Here is a 27,374-nt window from a genome sequence, read left to right on the forward strand (position 1 = left end):
AATTTTTTAATGCATTTGGTTTGTCTTATCTAGGCAAGGAGAAACATGCCCACTGTACAAGACTTGAACCATACGTTGTTGAATGCACATGTGATCAGCTGAAGATGCCACTGGATTACTTTCTTTTTATTCTTCCCTCCAAAGTTTCAGGTAATTGTTTCTGAATCACTTTAATCTTAAAAACCCCAGGCTAGATTCGCCTCATAACTAACTGCTTAAAATAATGCACTTCTAGTTGCCAAAACACTAGACAAAGTGAACTTTGTGCGGTTTATTCTATTCTGGATTTGTAAAATGGAATTTTGAACTTGCTAAATAAAATTCTATTGCTTACCTTAGCATATTTCTCTGCTTCTTCTCTGATGTCTTTTGGAACAATTTCATGTTTTCCTTTTGTTACTGTGAATGAAGCCATATTTATAAAGACTTTAGAAATTACTGGTATAAGTATGGAACTTGTAAGTCTCAAAGTAACAAACTTCATGATAGAAGCAACAATAGAAACTACAAACATTAACAGGTATATTACTTTCCCCGTAGTATGGGTGGAGTTTAGAATTTGAGTCTTGAATTTGTTTTACTCCCACAGAACTGCCATCAGTTTTAATTTGTTCATTTCTATAATCAAAAATGGTGTAGCTAAAGATAACAAAACAAGGAAAAATGAAATACATTACTTTCTCCAACCCAGCTGAGTTCAAGTTCAAAAGATTTATCCTTCACTTCATCATGGACTATGTAGATTCTAGAAAGAAGAATGAAGAAAATGTTTATGAAGAGTTAGCCACTGACATTTTCCCTTCCCAAAGCCAAGGATTAATATGCAAAATGAGCAATTAATTACATTACAAAGTTCTATTTGCCCCTCCCTTCTTCCCCTGCTAGTTTGTAGTATCACAATTTTCCTGTTTAACATGTTTCTCTTGTATGGTAAAGGACCCACACACCAGTACTGTATATAGTAGTTTTACACTAATGTACGAAGTAAATGCTGAAAGTAACATTCCCTCCCCTGTATAGTAGCATTCACTAACTGTAAAACTTTCAGCCAAGATACCACCCCTTAACTCAAGGTCTTAAACTCAAGCTGTCTCTTATAACCAGTAATAAGTGCGGAACAAGTATCCTGATCAAATATACAGACCGCATAACACTTAAGTGATCACATGAGTATGATGCCCTTAACCTATTGCCTCAACTATTCATGAAACCGAAGCCAGCAAGTAGTTCTCCTAAAAATATATTTCTCCTGCAAGTCATACAAATAAATTAATGAAGACTGAGTAAATGCAGCTCAAACTTACAAATGTTGTCTAATAGTACACATGTGCATGCACACACCTTGCACATCTGTAGTTAGTAACTTGTGTACAAGCCCCTATTTACATATGGAACTGGCCCTGTGTTACCATGATTGCATGCAGAATTAGAATTGTAAGTTATGCATGTGTTGCTGTACATACAGTTCTGAAATTAGCCATCAGTCTATAAAATAAAAGGAAAACTGGCAGTGATGACCAGACTGGAGCCTGAATCTTATTTCTGTGTCCTGCAAGAACATATAAACACCTTATAACCTTAATCTATTTGTTCACATGAGGAACACTAAAAAAAAAAAAAAGCCAAGTTAATGTTCTCCAACAGCTCCCTCAAAGCAGTTGCACAAGTTAACTTCCTAAACAAAACATTCAGTTCCAATTGTTACAGAAGCTTGCATTCTTCAAAGTTTGAATTTAGGATGCTTAAATGCAAAGCTGAAAATGGGTAGTTTTAATGGTGGTTTTATCCCTTGTCCTCTAGAAAAGGCACTAGAACCTACAAGTTCACTAATTGCATTGGGCCTATGCTCTGGACTTACTTGCCAACCAAGATCAGAACTCTCAAAGCCTGCTATTAATCACATGGATTGTAGGCACTGATCCTGTGAATTGCTCATGCTACTTTCATTACCTCAACTCATATGCCCTCACCCCCCTTTGTCTCATCCACCTGTTATTTTTGAGACTAAGTGCTTGCCTCCAACAGCTATTGTATTGCTAGTGCAGTGGGGACCCCAAACTGGTTAAGGCCTTTCAGTGCTACTGTAGTGTTAAAGGATTGCAGATAAACTGAAAATGTCAAAAGAAAAGTGCACAGAGTTGCCGCTATGCAACATTTCAAGCCTCCAGTACTATGTGGTTCACTTTTCCATTCTAATTCCTTAGACCAAAGACTGAAAGTTTGCCCTCCGTTTGTGCAGCTTGAGAGAGTTCAATCCCCCTGCTCACAGGGCTTCAAATAAGAATCAAGGTCAGAGATCTTTCTTAAGCTCTCTGGTTCAACACATCAAGGCAACCTGAGACATCTGTTGTATGGAACATGCATGTGCCCCAGTACAAAAAGGATTCATCCTAGTACATTTCTTCATAGCCTCTTAAGATATTGCTAGAAAAATACTGGAATCTCATTTGCAACTAAACTTTAATATTAAAGTTTCACAGGCAAGCACACTAGATGTCTAAAACTCAGTGTAATTCCTGCAGTAGCTAAAAGTTTGAAGGGGAAATGTGCTCAGATCTTCAGACAAACTACTAACCCCTACTCCGAAGTGTTTTTGATCTACCATTTAATTCATACAAAGTATCAAAGGACAGAATCATGGTGAATGCAGCATTTTATAAGTACCCAGCAGATTAGACCAATTCAGTGTCAGAAATGGAAACTAAAGCCTTAAAATCACTGAGGAAAAATGTCTAGGCAAGAAAGGGTCAAAGAGATACTGATATGAACAAACATGAAAATACGAAGGAAGGAGATACAAGAGTGAGCAATATGGACAGCTACAATAATCTAGGCAAAAAGATAGTTGGGGATCCCTGAAGGGCAGTTTCAGAAGAATGAAGGTGGTACAAAGTTAAAGCACCACCCTTACAATGCTGGATGTTAAGAGGTCTCTTGCTGACCCTTCATTAGAAAGAGTGGTGGGGTCAACAGGAAGAGTAAAATAGCATATTTAGAAGCAGAGGAAATATATGGTTGGAGAATTACAACTAAGATAAGTACAGAGGAAAAGTTAAGGCCAAAGGGGAAGAAAGTGGAATCAGACAATTCATGATAGATTCTATCAATGTGTGCAGTGGAAAGGTCCTAGATGGAGGGGAAGATAACCATAAGGCAGGTTAACATGTAGGAAAGATTCCAGAACACACATTAAATCCTGCTGCTACCCCCAACGCTGGACTCATACTCCTATTTCTTCAATTCTGCACCCCAGTTCTATTTTCTCTTGCCTGTGTTTGTGGGGTTTATAGTAGCAGGGAAATGTGCTCAAGTTCAACAAGAGGTATGTGGGTGCTCATAGCAGCCAGCAGATCAGACTAGGAAGGAAAAGTGACTGTCTAATGTACACTATATATAAAATATTTCCCTAGTCTTAATTACTTAACATGGTATTGGTAACACCTGTTTGCAAGTTTAATGTTTCTAAACTTATTAAGCAGCTACTGTGCCACCAGATACCAAATTTGATTGTTAGTTTCCTCCAGGAGTCAGCTAAGTCCTATCATTTCTCCACCCACATAGTATTAGGCTACATGTCATCTTCTGGATAAATTTCACTGCACTTGCTCTCCTAACCAAGCAGTGATGCTCCTTAAGCAGCTAACAAGGAGAAGAGAGGGGTGGTAATGAGGCCCTCTCCAGGAACAGTGTTCCTTTGCTTCATTCCCAGATACTGCCAAGCTAGGAAACACCTGAAACCACAATTCATTGTTAAGTTTGCATAGGTCTATTTCCATAGTAACTCTGTATTATGAACTATAACCAGCTTCTCTCTCTCAACTGTTTACATTTAAAAAGTAGGAACACAGCCAAACATTTATCTACACTTAACTCACTGTTCCAAGCAACACCTAACGTGACTAATGGAAAGAATAAAGATACGTTTTTCACTTGGCTTCTGTAGTGCTGCCAAAAGCACAAAGAGTTGACTCCTTTCACTGTTTCCTCTGTATAGTCAGTTTTCCCAATGCTGGATAGATCTTTCGCACAGCAAGGAAGGAGGGAAAACCAGACATTTAAAATAAGGGAAGAGGATTGTAAAACTACCAAAGTTAGTTACACAGGGAGAGCCCTAGGAACAGTAGTAGTATTTTAAGCTTTTTTTTTTTTTTAATTTAACTGACTCAGTTCCATATTAGGGCCACTTTACTGATCTATTGAGATGTTTATTTTTCACAAGGAGGGATAAGAAATAAGAGCACTGGGGATGAAAGGCCGGAAGAAAGGAAACTTACATTTTTGCAACTTCTTTAACAACGTCACGGCAAGTCATTTCTTTCATCTGTGGGTAAGGAATGTACAATTTAGTTGAGGATTTAACATTTTATATTTTTTGGAAAACACTTATCCACGAGGGGAAAGCCGGGATATTGGTGGCTGATATGCTGAAGTATATTACTCTCGTTTTGTTCCTGCTGCACAATCCTGCCACAGGCTCAGGCAAGAAGAGAGCCAAATTAAGTTATCTAATGATTCCTTATTTTCACTTTTTATTCAGACTGCTACTTTTGTATGAGTCCCAAAAGTTACTCTTTCCCATATTCATTCAGTTGTAGACAACTCAGACATGCAGATCTTCAGTTTGTGTTCCTGTCAACTGGAAGCTTAGAAGCAGAACAGCTTTTTATAAATCTCAGCATACGTACCTTTACTTAGCTGATTATACCTTGACGTCTTTTGACAGACTGTAACTCGTGAGACTATCATACCAACAGATGAATCTCTATCTTAGCACCCGTTCTAACAATCATACTTCAAGAGTCTCTAGGGCATTCCCATTTACATGTAGTGTCCTACTAGTAAATGCTAGTCTAATTTTGATAAGACAGACCTTGAGGCTGAACAGAGGATTAGTTTTTCATTTTTTCCCTCAAACTAATCTAGTTACATTGAGTCCTGAGACAGTCACTGACAGCTGACCAAAATAAAGTTTCACACCTGATTATGGTAACATTTACAAAATTAAATTCCAGGGTCCATGGCATGGCACAAGCTCATGTAAAAACATTCGTAAACATCAGATCTCAACCACCTCCTCCTTTTAGAATAATGGAAAAGCAACACATTGGGCCCAGTTGATTTAATGCAGGCACAAAACTAGAAGATCTATGTTCCCTTTCCCCAATAATTGATTCTTAATGGAGAGAGGCTCATATCTGGACAAACACTTAGCGAACAACAAGATGGGATACAAGTCTACTGTGCTATTTGTGCTAAATGTTCACGAGCTGCTGCACACAAAGTTCCCTCATATGCATTAATCTACTCATTTCAAAGCAGGGTAGATCAGAGCACACTAGGGAAATTTTAATGAGTAGCAACAGGCCCAGACCGACATCTCATGCACAGCAGGCTAGTATGAGGTAAATTTACACCCTGTCTTGTCACCTTTATGCACACAAGTTACTTGTGAAAGAGCATGCGATCTATTAGTCTTCTGATGTTACAAAGGTTTGCAGGCTACATGTTTTGGCTAGACATTATCCCTGGCCACCTTTTTCCATCTCAGATTTGTTAATCCTGCAGACAATATCAAAAGCTTGACACTGAATTTATCATTCAAAGGGTTACATGTATCATTCACTGTTCATAATCAAAGTAATGGGGGAAATTTAAACATTAGATGGCACATAAATAGTCTCAGAAGAAGCTGAATTTGTGAGATACTACAAAACTTTTCCCTGGGTGAATACAGATTCCCACTTTGAGGTATTAAGTGTTTACAGCTACCACTAGAGGTGATTAATACAGCAGTTCTTCATAATGTAGACCACTTATGATGGAAAATATTTCACTAACCACCTCCCCTCCCAGCTTCTGTATCTTCACTGCAGCATGCTTAGCTGTTCCCCTATAATGCTTGGCTATCTAAAATCTGACAGTACTAAGAAGGAAAAGACTTCCTTTAAGATGATAGGTGGAGCGACTTCCTTACCTGTCCCCTCTTTTCTGGGTGTAGATTTTTATATGTAATCTCCAGCAGGCCATATTGTCCATCACTTCAAGACACTTTGCAGTTTGCTACGTCTCCTAATTTTATGTTTGAAACTTGATCAAAAGTTAATCTGTGACAAACATGCACCTGACAAATAGGTCAAAGTCAACTCTGTTACTCCACCAGAACGAGAAACATGGAAAGTCGAAGAGAGAGTGTCTCCTATCCAGCTATGTAATTTAGGTTGAGGGAGCCCCGTAGTGTAGACCTGCCCCTAGAATCCTGGAGTGAGGTACATCTACTAGGAAACATTACAGTTTGAGCCTGACACAAGCTTTGCATGTGTTCCCTCTAAGGTGTGCACCTGTGTGGCTGTACAGGAGGCCATCAAGGGCCATGCAAGTGTGCACACAGGTGAGGGTGGATGGGGGCAGTAGGGTGAAGTGGGGGACAGTGATGGGGGTTTGGGAGAGCTTGGGGCGTGCAGGGCTGCTGTTGGGACAGGAGCCATGCCTCTCTCTCCCCCGGCCCCAACTCCAGCCAGGGCTGCGGCAGGGACAGGAGACATGCCTCTCTCTCCCCCAGCCAGTCGGGGCTCCAGCAGGGACCAGACAGACACCTCTCCCCGTCTAGCACAGTATCTTGATTAGCAGACTGTTTTTTCTCACCCTCTGAATAGCTAGGAGATAATGCCTCAATAAAACTGTCAGCAGTCTACCGGAGAGACTTCTAGCAAGCTCCACACCGGTTGAGAAATTTTAACTTCATGTCTTATAAATCTCATTCTTGGCCATTGCCTATCATTTAATTTTTTTTCTCCATTACCCTATCTACGTTATTTTTTCTCGTGCTTTTAAAAAATGGCTAAAATAGTATTTCACTGTCCCTGGCTTACCATTGCATAAGAGACCAATTACTTGGATCAGCTGGCAGAAATTTTATTGCATTGAAGTTAGTCACTGGATCAATATAACATTGTCCCTCAACTTGAACTGTGCTCTGAATTCAGAAGTAAGAGCATGTGTTAAGTATTCCATAAAAGCTTTAACATTTATAGATTGCAAAGGAATAGTCTCTAGGTAAGACAAATAAAGTTAAGACAAATTCTGATAAGTAGATTTTGGTTGAGCTCCCCTTGGGAAAACTATGGGGTCTGATTGTTGCTGTGTGCAACCCTCATTAGTGTGAATGTCAGCATTGCACGCTTTTGTTGAAATTCATCCAGGAACATAGGTGGCCACAGAAAGTCCCCCACTGCAGCAGAACTGTCGTGGTTACACTACATGTGAATGGATAACTGTTCAGTAGGTGCACAGAAGACACTGTACCTCCTGCATGTGACAGAACTGGGTTCCACAATAGCTCTGCATAGGCCACTACCAAAAGGGGCTTAAGGAATGGAAAAGGGCCTTGGTTACATGTATCAAGTGGGTGTGGCAAGGAATGTTATTAGACCAGTGTGCGGGAATCACAGGGTTTGCTACACCAACTGCAAAGAGAATATGTGGCTCTGGCCACAGGTTGGGATGTTCACTCTGTAACCCCTCTCTCACCCACCCCCGTGCCTCAGTTTCCCATTTTCCAGGTGGGAATGATATTGACCTTCCTCTGTAAAACACTGATATTTATAAAGGAAAAGCACTAACTATTGTTGGCTTTTTTGAGTTTTAAAAGAAATTACCAAAACTAGGACTTCATGGATATATTTTTGTGACTGTTTTTGTCTGATTTCCAGTGACAACAATTCCCTGTTGTGGATTTAAACTTCCCCTCACAGTGTTTGCAAAGGTTTTTGTGGGCAGCAGGACACGTGATTTATCTAGGGGCCTGATCCTGCAAATTATTACTCGTAGCCGTTACTCATGTGAGTGGCCTCATGAAAAGTGGGAGAACTTCCTGTCAAGTGAACGTTTGCCTGAGCCCATGTGTTTGTAAAGTGCTGTGTAAATTTACAGAGCGACGTGAATTTTACTCTTATAACCGAAACACTGGAACATTGTATGCGTGCATGAGAATCTGAAGTTGAACTTCACCGTGCTACTTTAATTGTCCAAGCTGATGCTGAAGACTGAATAGGCTAGAGGAATTTTAAAGTGTTTTGTATTGTTAATACAAGAGGATGGTAGTAAGTGGAATTTGAGTGTTTAAATTATTTTGAGCCTTAGTGTCCTGATTTAAAAAGAAACATTTACTTTGATTTCTAAATTGCAGTATTGTATTTTACATTCAGCTGAGACCTTTACAGATGAAGCCCTGTCTGAACATTAAATATCTCAAGTATTTTGCATAAGAGAAAAAAATTCCCCTTCTCTTTCCAAACTACTCCACAGTGCAATCTGTGCTGTTGACCTAGCTGGCTGCTGACTTTCCTCCCCAGCGATGGCTGCATTTCAGTGATGCATTTATATGTATACTTTGCAAAGCATGTACTGATCCATGTGGGAGGAGGTTGTAGGAATGAACAGATAGGTACTGGAGATGGCACCTGCAGACAGACCTTCCCTAAGACCCAGCTAGGTACTTGGCATCTGAGAAACAATGTTGTCAATTTCAGTATACACAAATTGGTAGACACCCAGCAGTAGGATGTTGGGAGCACTTGGTGGGCTGCCGTGAAAGTATGGAGGTGATGGCGCACATCCGCATATTACCTCGATATTGGTGCTGCACATAAAATTCATTCCGCACGTGGATGGAAAAAATTAGAAGGAACACTGCCTTGCATTATATGATAGCGCCACCAAACAGCTGGAAGTTCTCTACAGACAATGACAGCCATGTCAATATGTGTTGGAGATTATTATTTTGTTTGTACTGAATTATTATTATGGCCCACTGATAAGATCAGACAATATTTGGAGATATAAGGAAGACATTAGCAGGCTACAATCCTAGCGCTACATACAAAGAAAGCATTTATTAATAACACCCTCTGGAGTAATCTATGTCACTCAAATGCAGCAAGGTGTAGTCTACCAATTTGTGTATACTGAAATTGACAACATTGTTTCTCAGATGCCAAGGATACAGAGTCAGCATGGTCTTTTAGCCTCTATATTTTCAACGCAATGTATGAACATTAGACTGAACTTAAGACAGATCTCTGATCAAATCCAGCCTGACATATACAGTAGATTAAATGAAAATTCATTATAAAAATTAATCAAATTAAGCAATTTTTAAAGATACAAGACATAGAAAATAGGCTACATTTTAATGGTGGCTCAAAAAATGTAGCATAAACCAGGACCAGATTAAATTCCCATAGATCTCTAAATTAAGAACTGTTAGGTACATTTTCAGATTGTCAAAAAAAAAAAAATGCAGGAGGGAGGTGAAGTGAGCTGTTTGTGGTGAATCAGTTTTTTCCTGCTCTTTTAAAGGACTGAATAGTTTCACTAGGTTCATATTCTCAGATGTACTATGTGTTTGTGTATACAGTGTTTTATAGTAAACAAAATTAAGTTAGACAAGAGCTGAAGAGAAATCAAATTAAATTTAAGATCCTAAAACAGTATTGCAGAAGTTATTAGCATGAGACATGTTTAAATAAATTTCAGCGCAGTCATCCAAAACAAGGATTCGTTTTACATAACTGTCTAAATGCACATTGGATAAATTTAAATGTTTTGATAAGAAAAGACATCACTTAAGTCTCAAGATAATATGCAATCCATCTGTATTTTGCATTACTGTAACTCCCACAATTCGGAACTCTTTCATAAAATACTGGGACACCATTTTTAGTGTTATAACAACAATTTATACAGTTAGTTACATGGTTGAGCTAATGCTGTAATAACAGGAAATTAATACACTGTTTAATCAGAGCAGAGCTAAGAGGAGGGAGAAAGGCAGGTTGGTTTCCCTATATCATCATAATTTATGGGCAACAGATTGTATTTTGTATATGATGTTCCACTGTTCATGTAAGAGTTGGTTGCATTTATAGTTTGTTGACTTATAAGAAGTTTCAACAATCCTATCTTACAAGGCGTTTTCTTCTAAAAATAAAATACTTATATGGTATTATAGGAAGATTCAACTGCAGTATTATGGAAGAGAACATGCTGAACTAATCTAGTTCCTCTAGTCTCATAAGTATTTAAGAAATTGATAGGTTTCAGGAATTCAACAAAAACCCGTACAAGAGCTTTTTGCTAAATTGTCTCATACCACCTGGATGTGCCCCAGATAAGTTAGTAAGAGGGAGTTTCTAGATCAAGGCAGGGCTGACTGCTATAAGCCACCAGTATTTTTGAATGCCTCAATCTAATTTTTTACACCAAAACTGAACAAGTATAATTGTATTTCTTCATAGTGTTTTGATGTAATTCACACATAGGAACACTATCATGCTTAAGGTGTCTGGACTTTCAGTTTAAATAAATATTTTCATGAAGACTTAGTTGTTGTTAGTCCATTTCACACTGAGGAGCAACACAATCAATGAATGAATTAGTCCATAACTGCAATTTGATTTTTCTCCATTTGCTAGAAACCACCTTTACCAGTTTTCCACCAAATCACAGAAAGCCCTCCATAATCTCTAGCACAAGCTAAGCAATCCATTTTTTGCACTCTTAAGTCAAAGGTTGTCCAACATATGCAAGTTATTAGATGAATAATTTGTATTTTACACAATTAACTGAGTTCAGGAGCACTATAGAACAAAATGATTGATATTTGCTGGTTAACTGAGCTCTTTGGGAGAGAAAGTCCCAACCTCTCCTGTTAATAGTAATAAATTAACATATTGGTTTGCAAGTTTCTTTGCAATCCTGAAACAATTTAAGTAATAACACACTCCCTCATATGTGGCTCAATAGCCATTTCATAAATGCAGTTTACCCCACATACTTTTGATTACTTCACCTATGCTTGGGTCTACTAAACCATTTCTCCTGGGATGGATTTGAACTTTCCAGACCTCTGAGCAACTTCAAAGTGCTTCTTCTCCCCGCCTTCTCCTCACAAAAGAAAATAGATTTCTATAAGAGGACTCCTTTTACTGCCCCCACCCCAAATTACACAGGCTTGTGGGGAAAGTTGGGCAATGTTCCAGTATTGGATCAGTAAAGTTTCAAATCCATCATCTGTGACTTCAAATGTAAAAACGGGAGCTTTCTACCACTGGGAAGAGGAGATACCTAGTTTTCCAATGGAGCCCTTCATTAGCTTTGGAGGATCTCAGAAAATGACTTCACAGTAATTACATTATTTTAGGCAATATTTAGAGGTTTTTAAACCTCTCACTTGGAGGTCAGGGCAGTTGTATTTATGTGAACCAAACTTCATAGGTGGAGGGTAAAGTTTTAACAGAAACAGTTCTAAAAGTGGTTTGTGTTCTGTATATACTGCATTTGACAGTGTCAGTTGGTATACAAGTTTAGCTGGTACAGGTGGTGCAAAACTCACAAGTTACTTTGCCAATCATCATTAATATAGCCATCCAAGCTCATGTCAATAAAGCTTTTTATGCTACATGTCTATATACTGCTTTAAGAAATTCTTAGAAAAAAATGATATCAACATGATACTCAACAAATATATTGAAAGGGAGCAAGACCACTGCCTGGTGCTTCACCTGATGAGAACAACCATCTCTGATCTTACTTCTCCACGACAGTATATTTTAGTACAATTCATAGTATTCCACTGGTCATTCAGCATGGGAAAGAGATGGGGCTGCAGCGCCATTCATTGTTCTTTAGGGGATGTTCCAATCACAGTGGGCTTTAGGGAAATGTTCCTACACAGAGCAAGTAGCTTCATCTACTTGTTAACCTCCCTTGTGCCAGAATGCACTGACGCCCACTAAACCTTACCTTCAAAAACCTAAAAGTTACAGCACAACAGTGGTAGCTAGGAATATCGGTCTTGAAATGGATTAATACAAAATAATTGGATATACTGTATATTATATTGTTAATACCATCCTACCTGAAGTTTTTCAATCTCTGTCTTTGCAGCCTGTCTGGCTTTACCAATGGCACACCCCCAATAACCCTATAAAAGCAACAAAAGAAGAGATTAGTTAAAGTTTGGTTATAATCTTTCTTATAGGGAGGGTTTCTTTAATATTCTTTAGCTGTAAGAACTCAGTAAAGTGTTGTAGTTTATGATGTAGAACTCGGAGTATACCTGTTGGTAATATTACAGTAACAACAAAACATCCTTCTCAGTAAATTCCTCAGAGCGGAATCCTATTTATACTGGTGTTTTAACAGAATAAGTGAAAACTCCCAAAAACTTAACAGACAAAGTGGGCGTAGTAATATCTTTTATTGGACCAACTTCTGTGGGTGAGAGACAAGCGTTCGGGCTTTACACAGAGCTCTTCTTTAGGACTGGAAATTAACTCAAAGTGTCACTGCTAAATACAAAGTTTGAACAGATTGCTTAGCATAAGCAGTTAACACATTTCAAGGGACCATTCAAGGTGACCCCTGAAGTCATAAGGCAGAAGGGAAGAGGGTAGGGGAAACATCTGGGGTGGAAATGAGGGAGGGGGGTGGTTAGGGGGTTGCAGATAGTTGTAATAAGCCATAAATCTAGTCTCTCTATTCAGTCCATGATTTTTAGTGTCTAGCAAAGTTATGAATTTAAGCTTCCAGGCTTGTCTTTTGAAAGCATTGTGCTAGTTTTTTTTGAGGATGAGAACTGATATAGAATGATCACTTTGTGAAAAGTGTTCACCCATAAGTGATATGGTGTTTTTGTCTTTTAGCATTTTCCTACATTCATTCGAGAGCGTAATGATTGTGTGGTTTCAGCCACATAGTTGCTATGGGGGCATTTAGTGCACTGGATGAGGAACAAATCATGCCATCTGTCCCTTCCTATCATTAGTGCACTGGATGAATAGGCATGCGTAGGACCCATGGATCTTAAAAGATGTGTTGTGGGGAGCACTGATCATTGTAGCAGCGGAGATATGTATGCAGGTTTTGCATCTGTGATTCTGGCAGTCTAGTGCCGCTTTGAGTTAGTATGTCCTGGTCTGTGGGGAGTTTGCTTCTGATGAGCTTGAAGAGGTCAGGGCCAGAAGAAGGGATTCAGGAAAGATTTTCTTCAGGATGGGGTCCCCATCAAGTATGGGTTGTAGCTATTTGATGGTACCCTGTATGGGTTCCAGTGCGTGGTGGCAGGTCACACCTAGGGGTGTGCAGTTGGAGGAGGTTTAAATTCTATGTTGAAGCCACTTCTTTCGTGGTATTTGGATGGTCCATTCCATGATGTGATCTATTTCTCTAGTGGAGTGCACCCCTCCACTGCTACAATGATCAACGCTCCCCACAACACATCTTTCAAGATCAATGGGTCCTACACATGCCTATCACAATGTGGTGTACTTCATCCAGCACACTAAATGCCCAGATCGCAACTATGTGAGTGAAACCAATCACTACACTCTCAAATGAATTTAGGAAAATGACAAAAGACAAAAATACCCCATCACCTCCACCCATGGATGAACACTTTTCACAAAGCGATCACTCTATATCTGACCTATCAGTCCTCATCTTCAAAGGAAAACTGCACAACACTTTCAAAACATGAGCCTGAGAGCTTAAATTCATAATGTAGCTAGACACTAAAAATAATGGACTGAATAGACATACGAGACTTATGGTTATTACAATAATTTATATAACGCACTAGCAAGCCCCCCCCCCCCCCCCCAACTGCTCTCCCCCTTTCCCTCTTCTTCTCTCCCATACACCCCCCCCCCCCCAATAGAGAGGTGTTAACAGGCCACTTTATCTTGAATGGTCCCTTGAAATGTGTTAACTACTCATGCTAAACAATCTGTCCTACCTTGTATTTAGCTGTGACACTGAGTACCTTTCCCAGACCTGAAGTAGAGCTCCGTGTGAGCTCCAAAGCTTGTCTCTCTCACCAACAGAAGTTGGTCAAATAAAAGATATTACATCATCCACCTTCTCTCTCTAATATCCTAGGATCAACGTGGCTACAACACCGCATACAAAACTAAACATTCAATTTGAATTACGTCATCACTTCCACCCCAAAAAAGTCAGTTTGGTTGTACAACATATATCCATCTCTGGGAATTAACATATACTGTTTTCCCAACATCTCCCTCATGCCATCTGTCCCTTCCTATCATTCTCCTTTGCAGAACTCTCACTTGTGTGTTATCTGCCTTGAAGCATCTTGTATGTTAAAGCCTAGCTGTTCTTACTGATTTTTGTTGGACCCCCCAAAACTGCAGCTTTAAAAGTTTCACATACTCTGGAGTGTTTTCGCAGAATACATTTTCTATATTCCTCATGCTTAGATGGGAGAGGTGGTCACCAAACATTTGTTTAGTCACAAAGGAAATATAAATTTCCTAATTTTTGCACTGCAAGCACAGTGGTAAATACAGTGGAGTTTAATCATGTATACCATTTGATGAAGGAAGGAGATATACATCAGTGACTCACCTTCTTATCTCTCACAGCACAAAAGTCAAAGTAATACACAAACTACTGAAACACAAGGTTGAAATGCCTATGGGTCCATCTAGTCCAGTCTGCCTCTTGACAGTGGCTAGTACCAGATGCTTCAGAGGAAGAAGCCCTATAGTGGACAATTATGGAATAATCTGTCCACAAAGGTAGTTTCTTGCTAACCTCATTCATGTTAGCTATGACCTGAAGCATATAGGGTTTACATCTTTTCTAAAAATTAAGTTTTTACCCTTATATAAGCATGAACACTCTCAATACAGATATCTAATAATGTTTGAATCCTAAATCCTTGGATTTAATGATATCCTGCGGCACTGAGTTCCACAGGTTGTGTACAGTAGTATTTGTTTTACCATTTTTGAATCAGCTTAACGAAAGGTTTACACGTCTTCAATTTCAAGATCATCCCAGCAACTATTTTAAAAATAGGTACAGCATTTCCTACCCTCCAGTACATTGAGACATGGCATATTCTTATTAAGAAATCAGCCACTTAATTCTTAAAGTCCTTCAGAACTCCTGGATGGATGCCATCTAGCACTGGTAACTTGCTACTCTTTAATTTATCAATTAGTTCCAGCAACTTCTCTTGATACCTACTCCTATCTGGGAATAAAGATACCTCCACAATATCCCCTGCAGTAAAGACTGATGCAAAGAAACCTGATCCTCTTTAATTGTATCTTTTACACTCTATTATGCAGTAGACCCATAGATTCTCAATGTTTCTTGCTTCTGATACTAAAGAACGTGTTACTTGCTTTTTCAGATCTTTGGCTATTCTTCAAATTTGTAGCCTCCTAATTTCCATTTTACCTACCTTGGGGGGGAGGGATAGCTCAGTGGTTTGAGCATTGGCCTGCTAAACCGAGGGTTGTGAGATCAATCCTTGAGGGGGCCACTTAGGGATCTGGGGCAAAATCAGTACTTGCTCCTGTTAGTGAAGGCAGGGGGCTGGACTCAATGACCTTTCAGGGTCCCTTCCAGTTTTATGAGATAGGTATATCTCCAGATATTATATTATTACCATAGTTTCCTAGTCATTTAAAACCTTCTTTACAGAGACTCTGATGTTCCCCTTGTGTGGCTAGTCCTGTGCATGGAACGAGAAGATTTCCCATAAAAAGCTACTGTAGACATTGATGGGAGATTGTCTAAAACTAGCTAGGAATAGCTAACCAATACTGTGCTTGTTATGGTTAGTATATATCTATTAGACATTTGCTATAGGAAAATATTTTTACTCAGAGATGTGCTCATTAGGATAAAATACAAAGTGTCAGATTCTATGTGAATATTGTATTCACAAGCCCAACTGTCATGCCCAACGTAAGTATTTAAATATATTCAAACAAGACTACAAAAATAAACCATTAGCTGAAATTTCCAAAGTGAAACTGTTGTGCTGCAAAGTTTAAATTTTTAACAATAATCAGTCAATGGTGAAGTAATACAACACTGACCTAATATGTATATACCACAGGATACACACACGCTTTAATACGGCCATTTTCTCAAAGTTTAACACAATTATGGTCACGAGTGAGTGGGAGGAAAAATTTAAACAATACAAATGTGAATTATATTTAGGAGTTGTTTAAGAAAACATTACTAGATGCCCCCCAAACTCTACAATTCCAGTGTCAATAAAGAATGGATTCTTTGGTTAAAAAAAAAAAACACCTAAGAAAGAGAAATGAAAGCAGCAATAAAAAAAAATCATCATCAACAGAAAGGTGAAGTCAACAGGAAAGACTAAAAATTATCAGTTATTAAATACAGACAGTTGACAGGAAAAGCTAAAAGTATAAATGGAAAAAAAAGCTACCACCAGCAGGATTAACAATAAATAGTAATTTTTTAAATATCAGGAACATAAGAAAACCTAGCACTGGTATCAGTCAGTTATTCAACAGGGATGGAAAAGCTGTTGATAAAGAAGAGGCAGATGTAGTCCGTACATTTCTGTTCTGTATTTGGAAAGAAGCCAGGTGATGTATTCACAGCTTACACGGATAGTGAAATACTTTCTATTGAAAAATGTGACTAGGGAGGGTGTTAAACAGTATCTTGCATCCAGGAGGTTTAAAAGTACTGGCTGATGAGCTCTGACCCACTGATATTGATATTTAAGAAATCTTGGTGTACTGGGAGAGTTCCACAAGACTGAAAACAGCTGGAGTGCCAACATTTAAAAAAGGTAAATGGGAGGACCCACATAACCATAAGCCTTTTTAAGCAGATGCAACTTTAATTCTAACATTTAACTTCTGAGTCTTTGCAGCCTTAGTATTCTTTTAATATACTCTGTGTATAATATATATCTAGGTCACAACTGAAAACGAAGTCAGGAAATTCAGATCAAGGCTTAGAGACCTATCCTTAGCTATCCACACTTTGAAAGATTTCCTTGCCTTCAAATTATCTTACTAAATACATCCTTAGGGATATAAAATGTGCAGGGCTTTGCTGTTATAGTAGTACTACACTTCCTGCTGTTGTCTATGGTCTTTTTAAATTTATAAAAAAAAAAAAAAAAAAAAAAAAAATTAACAATTGTATTGTCCTGTTTGTTCTTTAACTGACTATTCAGAGATAGCCCTGTCAAGCATTATGATTTACAAGAGATGTGTCTGTCCTGATCTGACATTATTAAAGCAGTGTCTTAAGGGAGTCTACTTGGCAGTAGCTATTAGTAAGTGGGACTCTTACTACAATGCCACACACTTTTTGCGTCAGAGTCGCATCCACTAATACCTGACTTCAGAAGACAGAACAAGTAAAGTGATGTGCTGGGTTTCTGACACATTTAGCAGAGGGGCTTAACAGACAAGCTACTTTTCCAAAAAAGTCCTTGACACTCATCTTTAACAAATAAGTGAAACCAGGTGTGAGAAACGCTGTCAATTACAATTGACAGTGATTTTGAAGAGGTCTATCTCAAGAGTACTTAGCTTGCAAACAGACAAGCCACACCAGTGCCATACAACACTACCAGTTCAACTGTCATCCAGCAGTAGTGACCACTACTATTTCAAAATACTCACATATGAAACACCTGATGGGTCAATCATGTAAAGCTGAGCGCCATCATCCTCATCATAAGACCCTAACATGAAACTGAATAAAGGAAATGAGATATTAGAAGACAGGTTAAGCACGGTGCTACAAAAATCACAAAGATTAATTATACTGCCTTGGGGGTTTTTTTTTGCACACAATAGACAACAAGGTCTCATCATTGCTCTTGCAGTGAAACCTCCACTATATACTACCTTCCAACAAAAAAATCATCTTAACCTTTTGGGTACCCTCATCCCCAAAGTTGTCAGTTCAATTTTGCTCGACCTATAGCTAAAGATCGTCTGTCTTAAGTCACTGACTTATTGGTCCCTTGGATTGTCATTTAAGATAAACAGCACTGTATTTACAATGCCTCACTTAGCTACAGGGCCGGAGAAGTAAATTTTCAAATGACAATTTTGCTTTCGTGATTCCCATGGAAGTTACCAGCACAAGCGTCTCAGTTTTAAAATTTAGGAATAATTAGATATTTTACCTAGTAATCAAATGCATCTTTACACAGACATATGAACTCTTTACCTAAAGTCCTCCTCAATATTACCAATATAATTACACTTGTTTTTAGGATATAGATAGATACACACACACACGGTGGCACAGATACACCAAGGTGAAAAAACACCTTATAAATACCCAAGATAGATTTATCTATTGTGCATTGAATAAAAATTCTCACAATCAAGCACAAGTATTTAAAAAACTCATACCTGCAGCCAAAAGGTCTGACAGCACTGTATAGTGTGTAGGCATGTACATACATGGCCACTCTGTCGGCAAGATGCTGGGGGGGGAAAAGGGAGGAGTTTTAGACCATTTAATTTAATGAAATAAACATGCCTCAAGTAAAACAATTCAAAACAGGCTACCTTCCTTGTCACAGGATCTAAGGAAACAAAGAATTAATTTGTGCTAAAAGCATCAGTTACTTACCTTCAATGGAATATTATAGCCATAGTTGGATCTAAAGTTAGAAGCTTCTTCTCTAGCTATGTCTGCCAAAGAACGAGCATCTGCCAGGAGTCCTGCTACTGCCTGAAATGAAGAGTATCACCAGCTAAAGTCAACACTCAGATAAATTACCGCTGTTTCTTGCAAGGTAACTGACAAACTTTAGACAACATCTAATTCTGTTACTGTGACTTACACAGGTTTAACATACATATGCCCTTTCAAAACTGACCAAACCAGACTTTACACCTCTCAACAAGCTGAAAAAACACCAATCAAGTATCAAACCTTTTTAAAATTATTCAGTAAACACATAATTGATGTATTAGTGTAAACCACATAAAATAAAGGTATACTTTTAAGATCCAACTTCTATGTAAGCTGTAAGGTTAACTTAATATAAACAAAAAGCATGAGAACATGGAAAAAATAGACAAGTACCCTTAACAGTATATTATATATTTCCCCCCCTGGATTTTAAGACTTCTTGAACTGCAGCAACACCTACCCTTCTTCTGGCAGCATTACAGTTGCAGGAGCAATCTTCTTACTCCCCATGACTAGTGGTGCAGCTTCAAGCAGTTTTACTAGCATGGTTCCCACCGGATGTTTAGGGCCCTACCAAATTCACAGCCATGAAAAATGCATCACTGACTGTGAAATTTGGTGTCCCCTGTGAAATCTGGTCTTTTGTGTACTTTTACACTGTACTATATAGATTTCAAGGAGGAGACCAGTGTTTCTCAAACTGGGGGTCCCAATCCATAAAAGGGTTATTGGGGGGGAGGGTATTGCCACCCTTACTTCTGTGCTGCCTTCAGAGATAGGTGGCCTGAGAGGCGGTGGCTACTGGCCAGGTGCCCAGCTCTCAAGGCAGTGCCCCACCAGCAGCAGGGCAGAAGTAAGGGTGGCAATACCATACCATGCTACCCTTACTTCTACGCTGCTGCCTTCAGAGTTAGGTCAGGACTCCTACAGTTACAACACTGTGAAATTTCAGATTTAAATATCTGAAATCATGAAATTTATGATTTTTAAAATCCTATGACCGTGAAATTGACCAAAATGGACTGTGAATTTGGTAGAACCCTACTGATGTTACTGACATTACTACTGGGGATAGGTCAGTAGCCCATGATATCTGGTCCCTTTCTACCAGCCATTATAGCATCCTGCTCCTTCCGTCCCATGCCTCTTTCAAAAGAAGGTGAGAATATCTTATATGTGAGTGTTGTTGTGTGTTTTGCTATTCTTAGAAAATGTGTTTTATGACATGGGTAACAAGAGGCTGCTTTCTTAATATTTAGTTTATGCATATTCTTGCTCTCATTGGAGCATTTGTTTTAATGCACATAGAGAAAGAAACCAGAGAAAGTTAACACTAGAATGAGTGTCAAGTAGCAGAGGGGTAGCCGTGTTAGTCTGGATCTGTAAAAAGCAACAGAGAGTATTCACTCACGAAAGCTTATGCTCCAATACATTTGTTAGTCTATAAGGTGCCACAGGACTCTTTGTTGCTTTTTTCTAGAAAGAGTAAATATCACAGATCAGCCTCCCATTTTACTGTGAGATTTTGCTTGTACATGAACAGGTTTATACACATACCCACAAACAGGACTAGAAGTGCATACACAGAATTCAGAATCAGATGTGTCTAAATGTCCCTTGACTTTTCTCTGACTACAAGTTTAGAAGCGTTGGGATACAGTACTTCAAAAGCTATTTAATATTGGCTCTATTTATGCAACGGACTATCCATTTTCTGTGACGTTTTCCTAATTCATAGGAGAAAAGCAAAAAGTGTTGCAGCACCTCACCATTCCAACATGTCGATCAACATTGAAGAGACGTTTATTGGAACCTTCTTCATAAAGCTTGGACAAGACTAGTTTCTCTACTCCAAAGACAACACCATCTTTACATCTTATGCCAATTGCTGTACTGAAAGACAAGTCAAATATAAGAAGAGTAAGATTTTTTTTAAAAAACAAAAAAAACCCACTAAATAGCTAGGAGTGGGGTTGGAAAGTTATTTTAGCATTTCTTCATCAAAGTTAAACGGGTGCAGGACTGAAGTACAAGACAGCTTAATTTAAAGTGAGGTAGATCTGCTCCATGATTTCACTGCTGTCTTGAAGATGGGGAGGAAAAGAGTAAGACCCACTGAAGTTACTTGGTGTTTCTATAAGAAAGCGGCACAGCATTTCCCTTTTTCCCATCCTACACAAGGAAGTTTTCACACACACTCTGTACATCTAGAACTAAATAGTTTGAGGGACGTGGGTGGGGAGCAGTTCTCCCTTCAAACCTGCAGGTTTCCTATAGTTTTGAAGTGGGAGCATTTACATGGATGTGTTATTTTACTTCAATCCCCCCCTCTCCCAATAAGCACATAATCATAAAAATAGGAACACAGCTCCTGAGAGTGCCCAGGCAGTGGCACAAGTATCTCAAGAATCTGTTGTCATCACTAAGTTAGGAGGGCCATGGCCCCTACCTACTCCGTAAGGAAGAGGTTCTCAAATTGGGGAGCGCAGAATGAATTCTGGGGTGGCGTGAGAAGCAGCTCTGCCTTCAGAGCTGGAAGCCAGAGAGTAGCAGCTGCTGACCAGGCATCCAGCTCTGAAGGCAGCACCGCCACCAGCAGCAGCGGAGAAGTAAGCGTGGCAATGCCAAACCATGCCACTGTTACTTCACTGCTGCTGGTGACAGTGTTGCCTTCACAGCTGGGTACCTGGCCAGTAGCCGCCACTCTCCACTCTGCCTTCAGAGTTGGGCGGCCGTATATGTACTTGTGTGGCGAGAGCAGGAGGTGTAAACAGCTACAGAGAAGGGGGGAGGGGTTCAATCAAATAAGTTTGAGAACCACTGCCATAAAGTGCAACACTGACAAGTTCCCTCCTCCCTCCCTGGGGCTAAATCATGTCCTCTAAGTGCCTAACATTAAAGTATCTAGACACATCAAAAAGTCTTACTGACCAAGTGAATAAAGAAGAGAAGATAAATCACTAGAACATGCACTTCAGTGAAATTAAATAGTTCTTACCAATTGGTCCATATCATAGTGAGAATTAGTACAAAATAGTTTTGGATGCATATTTAAGATTTATGGACCATTCTACAATTACTTTTAGGATGGTATTACAGATGGTAAGAGATCTTTAAAAGCATTTGATGAAGTCACTAAAAGGGTGATATACTCCCAAGATATTAGATATTCATACTAGCTGGAGTACCACACAGCGTTATTTTGAACTATGTTGTTTCTATTGCAATAGTATCCAGAGACCTGGATCAAGACCAGTTACTGTACAAACACAGGATGATCCAATCCAAACCTCACTGCATTTACTAGTCAACACATCCAGATTGTGCTACAACACAATAGAGTATTTCCATTTTTATAGCTGTCACCTGGCATATGCCTGAAGGAACATAGTTAGTCTTAGGGAGGCTGACGTTGTAGTTTTAGCCAAATCATCATTCTTTAAGAAACTGGCAACAGCCAGTGAGACTACTACAAACCTGTGTGGTCCTGAGCAAGTTACTTGACTTCTCAGTGCCTCAATTCACCATCTCTAAAATGGCCTTTTTGGTATTTATATAGCCTATTACCATAATAGATAAGCACCTTACATATATTAAAGACCTATGCAATCAGCTTTTGCCCCAAAGTATGAGATTTTATTACACTTAGCACACATGAATAATTTACTACCTTCCTTTGCAGTCTCTCAAAACATGCCTTTATAATTTTTGTTCCTCCATACTATTGAACAAATAAGGACGATTACACTCCCTTTATATTTAATCTGAAGAGCTTCCTGAGAGGAATACAGTCACAAAATTGGCTCATCATTTATTTCAGGAGTACAATTTTCTTTGCAATACGATCTTAACTATCTGCCCTAATCACATTTTTCTTGTAATTTTTAAAGAAATAGGCGAAGTAAAAAACAAAGACATTTCTCTTACCTACTATTCTCCACAGCTTTCATAGCATATTCAACTTGAAATACTCTGCCATCTGGAGAGAATGTGGAAGCTGACAGGTCATACTATAAAGGAAGAAAAACTACTCAGCATAAAAAAAGTTACAAATAGAGCCCTCATAGCGGTAGTACTAAACTATTTTTCTATGCAAAGTCTTAAAGTGAGTCTCTGGAGAAAATCTGTATAAGGACATAAGAACGGTCATACTGGGTCACACCAAAGGTCCATCTAGTCCAGTATCCCGTCTTCCGACAGTGGCGAATGCCAGGTGCCCCAGAAGGAATAAACAGAATAGGTAATTATCAAGTGATCCATCCCGTTGCCCATTCCCAGCTTCTGGCAAACAGACTAGGGACACCATGTCCGCCCATCCTGGCTAATAGCCATTGATGGATCTATCCTCCATGAACTTATCAAGTTCTTTGTTGAACCTGTTATAGTCTTGGCCTTCACAACATCCTCTGGCAAGGAGTTCCACAGGTTGACTGTGCACTGTGTGAAAAAAAAATACTTCCTTTTGTTTGTTTTAAACCTTTGTGACCCCCTAGTTCTTGCATTATGAGGAGTAAATAACACTTCCTTATTTACTTTCTGCAAACCAGTCATGTTTTTATAGACCTCTATCATATCCCCCCCCCTTAGTCATCTCTTTTCCAAGCTGAAAAGTCCGGGTTTTATTTCTCTCTCCTCATATGGAAGTTGTCCCATACACCTAATCATTTTTGTTGCCCTTTTCTGAACCTTTTCCAATTCCAATATATTTTTTGAGATGGGGCGACAACATCCACATACAGTATTCAAGATGTGGGCATACCATGGATTTATAGAGGCAATATGATATTTTCTGTCTTATTATCTACCCCTTTCTTAATGATTCCCAACATTCTGTTCGCTTTTTTGACTGCTGCTGCATATTGAGTGTGTTTTCAGAGAACTATCCATGACTCCAAGATCTCCTCCTTGAGTGGTAACAGCTAATTTAGACCCCATTTTATGCGTATAGTTGGGATTATGTTTTCTAATGTGCATTACTTTGCGTTTATCAACACTGAATTTCATCTGCCATTTTGTTGCCCAGTCACCCAGTTTTGTAAGATCCTTTTGTAGTTCTTTGCAGTCTGCTTGGGACTTAACTATCTTGAGTAGTTTTGTATCATCTGCAAATTTTGCCACTTTGCTGTTTACCCCTTTTTCCAGATAATTTATGAATATGTTGAACAGGACTAGTTCCAGTACAGACCCCGGGGGACACACCGTTATTTAGACTCTCTCCATTCTGAAAACTGACCATTTTATCTTAACATGTAAGAATGGTTCACTCATGTTGATATTTACTTCATGTGAATAAAGGGGGCAGTACTTAAAAAAAAATTCAGACAGTTCCCTTTTAGTGAACGTATATAAACTCAAAGTAAATTAGTAAACTCAATGTTGGTTAGCTTAGTTTTTTAAAAAAAGCTCTTGCTTCAGTGATATTCATTCCATAATTCAAATCCATTAAGGAATCTCAAATTCCATATGACAATCTCAAAGCACTGCTCACATATAACGTTTAAGCTTTTCCACAAACCGGGGCTTCATCTTTGGTACCTAGGCAACATGTACAGCAGATGGTGTGAGAGGTCAGTGGGCATTTGAGTGATGTTGGTGAACAGTGCTGCCTGCTGGCCAAATAGGTATAGCACTAACCGAGCTCTGCTTGTAACTGTATTATTCTTGGTCCAAGGAAATTCAGGGTATATCTACACCCACCTCTCCTCACCACATTTCAGAGCCTGGGTGGAAACATCTACACTGCTATTTTTAGCCGCATACCATGAGCCCAAGTCAGTTGACCCAGACTCTGAAACTCTCTGCCACAGTTGTGGAGTGTTTTTGCAGTGTAGACAGACTCTTAATCGTCTAAATACTGTGGAGTTTGCGCATGCCTGGTGCAGAAGAATAAAAAAGTAGATGTTTCATGAAAGCACCCAACTATTATGAATATGCAAGTTTAACCCAGACCTTCCCTTGTTCCCTGAAAACAGTTTTCAGGTCTGATTCATTCTTAATGAACCGGGAACTGCCAACAAGTGACAGATCATCTTCTCACTAAGCCGCAGGCTAGGTCTACACTAGCACTTTTGCAGGTAAAACTTTTGTCTGTTGGGGGGGGGGGGGTGTGAAACCACACCCCTGACCAACACAAGTTTCACTGACAAAAGCGCTGGTGAGGACAGCGCTAAGTCAGAGGGAGACGCCCGCCCGCTGACATAGCTACCGCCGCTCATTGGCGGTGGTTTAATTATCCCAACGGGAAAGCTCTCTCCCGTCAGCATAGCGCGGCTACAGTTGTGCCGCTGTAAGGTCTGTACCGTACCAGCGTCTCTCAAATGTGGCCACCGGGGGTTTTTCTTGCAGCCACAACCTTCTGGGTGGTGATGGGGGAGAGGGGGGAGGGAGTGGCCCCTCCCCGGGGGCCACCAGCAGGGATTGGTCCCAGCCCCATTCTGAAGCCACAAACACCGTTAGGAGCAGGTTTCAGAGTAGCAGCCGTGTTAGTCTGTATCCACAAGTACTCCTGTTCTTTTTGTTAGGAGCAGGCGATCTGTGTGAGTTCCCCACCTTCCCAGGGGCAGTGGGGATTGGGCTTTAGGCTTCAGTCCTGAGGTGGTGGACAGCAGGCTCTGGCCATGTGGCGGCAGGCTTCATCCCCCAGTGGCAGGGCTTTGTGCTCTTGCCCCGGGCACATTCCCCCCACATCACTCCTGATTCCTCCTCCAGGCCCCCAGCCATGCAGCAGGACGCCATGATCCAGCCCTGGACTCACCTCTCCATCACCCCAACCCCTGCTACCTCTTTCAGCCCCCCATTGCCCCGGCCCTCCTTATCCACCTCCCCATCCAGTGTTTAATTTGTTCCCCAGCTTGCCGGGGATGGGTAAGTCTGCTGGGAAAAGTAATATTAACAAATATACAAATATCACTTTTCACAGTGGCAGACTTACTAGATAACAAATTAAAAAAAAAAAATCAACCATAAAAAGCAAAACACGCAAAGCACCGTATTTGTGTTTCTATTCTGTTTAGGTCCAGTAAAGATTAGACACAACTGTACATTATTTTTATTAATGAATCTGAAAAAAACCCTGCATAAATAAATCACAATGATTTGGGCATGTATATGTGCATATTTATTTGTGTTTCCTAAAATTAATGAAGTATTTTAGGAAAAATTGTAAAAGCGGCTACCAGCAAGAGCTGGTGGCTGCTCTCAGAGGCTACCAAAAAATTTGTTGTGAGAACCCCTAGATATAGCCATGCCATAATCTCATGCACTTACTGCATTAGCCTGAGTCAGAGTGGCAGAGGCCCTTGTCAAGCACCAGTGAAGTCCGCATATCCACAGAAAATAGCATCCCCCATAAGTTAAATGGCACATTCCCAGCCACAGCCTCCCCAGTTCATTGACAACATGCATCTGAACATGGAGAGGAGCATCCTGAATCTCTCCCTGCAGATGAGGCGCCCCGTTTTCAAACACAGCAGCGACTGGAGGAGAGGGCATCGTGGGGCTGAGCACATCCATGGGGCTGAGAAGAGTACATCGATGCCCTGGGGCTGGACAGAGAGCCCCCATTGCTCCACCACCCCCATCATCCCCTTCCCTCCTCCTCCTAAAGCCCCACCTCCCCAATTCACCCCACTTCCTATAGCCCCACACACTCCTCCTCCCAGGGCACCCACCCATCCAGACCCAATCTCCCCAGAGCCACCCGTTCCCACTCCCCCCCCTTTAGAGCCCACCCTCCCCCAGAGCCCCCTGCACCCATTCTCCCGACCAGACAGGACCCCGCCATACGCTCTCCTCACGCCCTAGAGCAGCAGCTCTCAAGCCCCACCCGGGCTGAAGCCCGGATTTTTTAAAAACATGTTGGGGGGAGAGACCTCCGGGGGAAAAAGTTGAGAACCCCTTAGCCTAGACCCCCCATCCCTTCTCCTCCCCTAGCTCTTACCCCCACTGCCCACCCCCTAGACCCCCCATCCCTTTCCCCTCCCCTAGCTCCTACCTCCGCTGTCCCCCTAGACCACCATCCCTTCTCCTCCCTTGCCCCCTAGAGCCCCCAATTCCTAGCTCCTGCCCCCGCTGCCCACCCCCTAGGCCCCCACCCTTCTCCTCCCTTGCCCCCTAGACCCCCCATCCCTCCCCTAGCTCTTACCCCCACTGCCCACCCCCTAGACCCCCCCATCCCTTTCCCCTCCCCTAGCTCCTACCTCCGCTGTCCCCCTAGACCCCCATCCCTTCTCCTCCCTTGCCCCCTAGAGCCCCCATCCCTTCCCCCTCCCCTAGCTCCTGCCCCCGCTGCCCACTCCCCAGAGCCAGAGCCAGAGCCCTGTGGCCCCTCCCCTCGCTCACACTTTCGCTTTCCCACCAGCCGCGCGGGCCGAAGTGACTCAGCAGAGCGGCGCGACGCCTTACCCAGCCCGCGCGGGCAGTCCTTCCTCCCTCCCCCCTCCCGGTCCCGGGGGGGGCGGCTCAAGCTGCCCTCCCGCCCCCAGCAGGCCCCGCCGGCTCCAGCGAGGAGACACACTCACCCCGGTGCCGATGGAGCTCATGGCGGCGGAGCCGTGCGGAGAGCGAGTGAGCGCCGGACAGACCCGATGCACACCGCGCCTCGCTCACGCGCCCCAGCGCTCACCAACGCACCTTCCCATTGGTCCGCTGCACACCAGCCAATGAGCTCCCGCGGTGGGTTCCTATGTGAACGTGCGCGTCCGCAGAGCAGGCCCCGTCACCGCCGCGGCGGCGCGCCCGGCCCGAGATTGGAAGAAACGCGAGGAGTCTCGTAAGCAAAATTAGAGTTAACTAGTTCTGCGCATGCTCTAAATTATATTTCGAATAGTCGCTGAAGGAAG

General features: G+C 41.0%; 1 protein-coding gene and 2 long non-coding RNA genes across 4 annotated transcripts in view; 1 reads left to right on the forward strand and 2 right to left on the reverse strand.

The window, feature by feature from the left end:
- Positions 1–338, forward strand: part of LOC135983227 (uncharacterized) — a 21,489-nt gene extending 21,151 nt beyond the window's left edge. For both annotated transcript variants that reach the window (XR_010600826.1, XR_010600825.1), the window contains exon 3: positions 34–338. This is a non-coding gene — a long non-coding RNA (uncharacterized LOC135983227). The remainder of the gene's footprint in view (positions 1–33) is intronic.
- PSMA3 (proteasome 20S subunit alpha 3) overlaps positions 1–27,222 on the reverse strand; it is a 27,869-nt gene extending 647 nt beyond the window's left edge. The window contains exons 1-10 of the mRNA XM_005295532.4: positions 27,054–27,222; positions 22,462–22,544; positions 20,304–20,427; positions 18,469–18,570; positions 18,246–18,319; positions 17,502–17,574; positions 11,918–11,983; positions 4,275–4,321; positions 678–745; positions 335–399 (exon numbers count right to left, since the gene is read on the reverse strand). Of these exons, the coding sequence (XP_005295589.1) occupies positions 335–399; positions 678–745; positions 4,275–4,321; positions 11,918–11,983; positions 17,502–17,574; positions 18,246–18,319; positions 18,469–18,570; positions 20,304–20,427; positions 22,462–22,544; positions 27,054–27,074 (723 nt within the window). The 5' untranslated portion in view covers positions 27,075–27,222. The remainder of the gene's footprint in view (positions 1–334; positions 400–677; positions 746–4,274; positions 4,322–11,917; positions 11,984–17,501; positions 17,575–18,245; positions 18,320–18,468; positions 18,571–20,303; positions 20,428–22,461; positions 22,545–27,053) is intronic.
- On the reverse strand, positions 4,362–9,296 carry LOC135983228 (uncharacterized). The gene is made up of 2 exons (XR_010600827.1): positions 8,550–9,296; positions 4,362–8,494 (listed from the first exon to the last, which is right to left on the reverse strand). It is a non-coding gene; the product is annotated as an uncharacterized LOC135983228 (long non-coding RNA).
- Positions 27,223–27,374: the final 152 nt, after the last annotated feature.

The sequence above is a fragment of the Chrysemys picta genome, chromosome 4 (genome assembly GCF_011386835.1).
Source record: "Chrysemys picta bellii isolate R12L10 chromosome 4, ASM1138683v2, whole genome shotgun sequence".
Taxonomy (NCBI): Eukaryota; Metazoa; Chordata; order Testudines; family Emydidae; genus Chrysemys; species Chrysemys picta.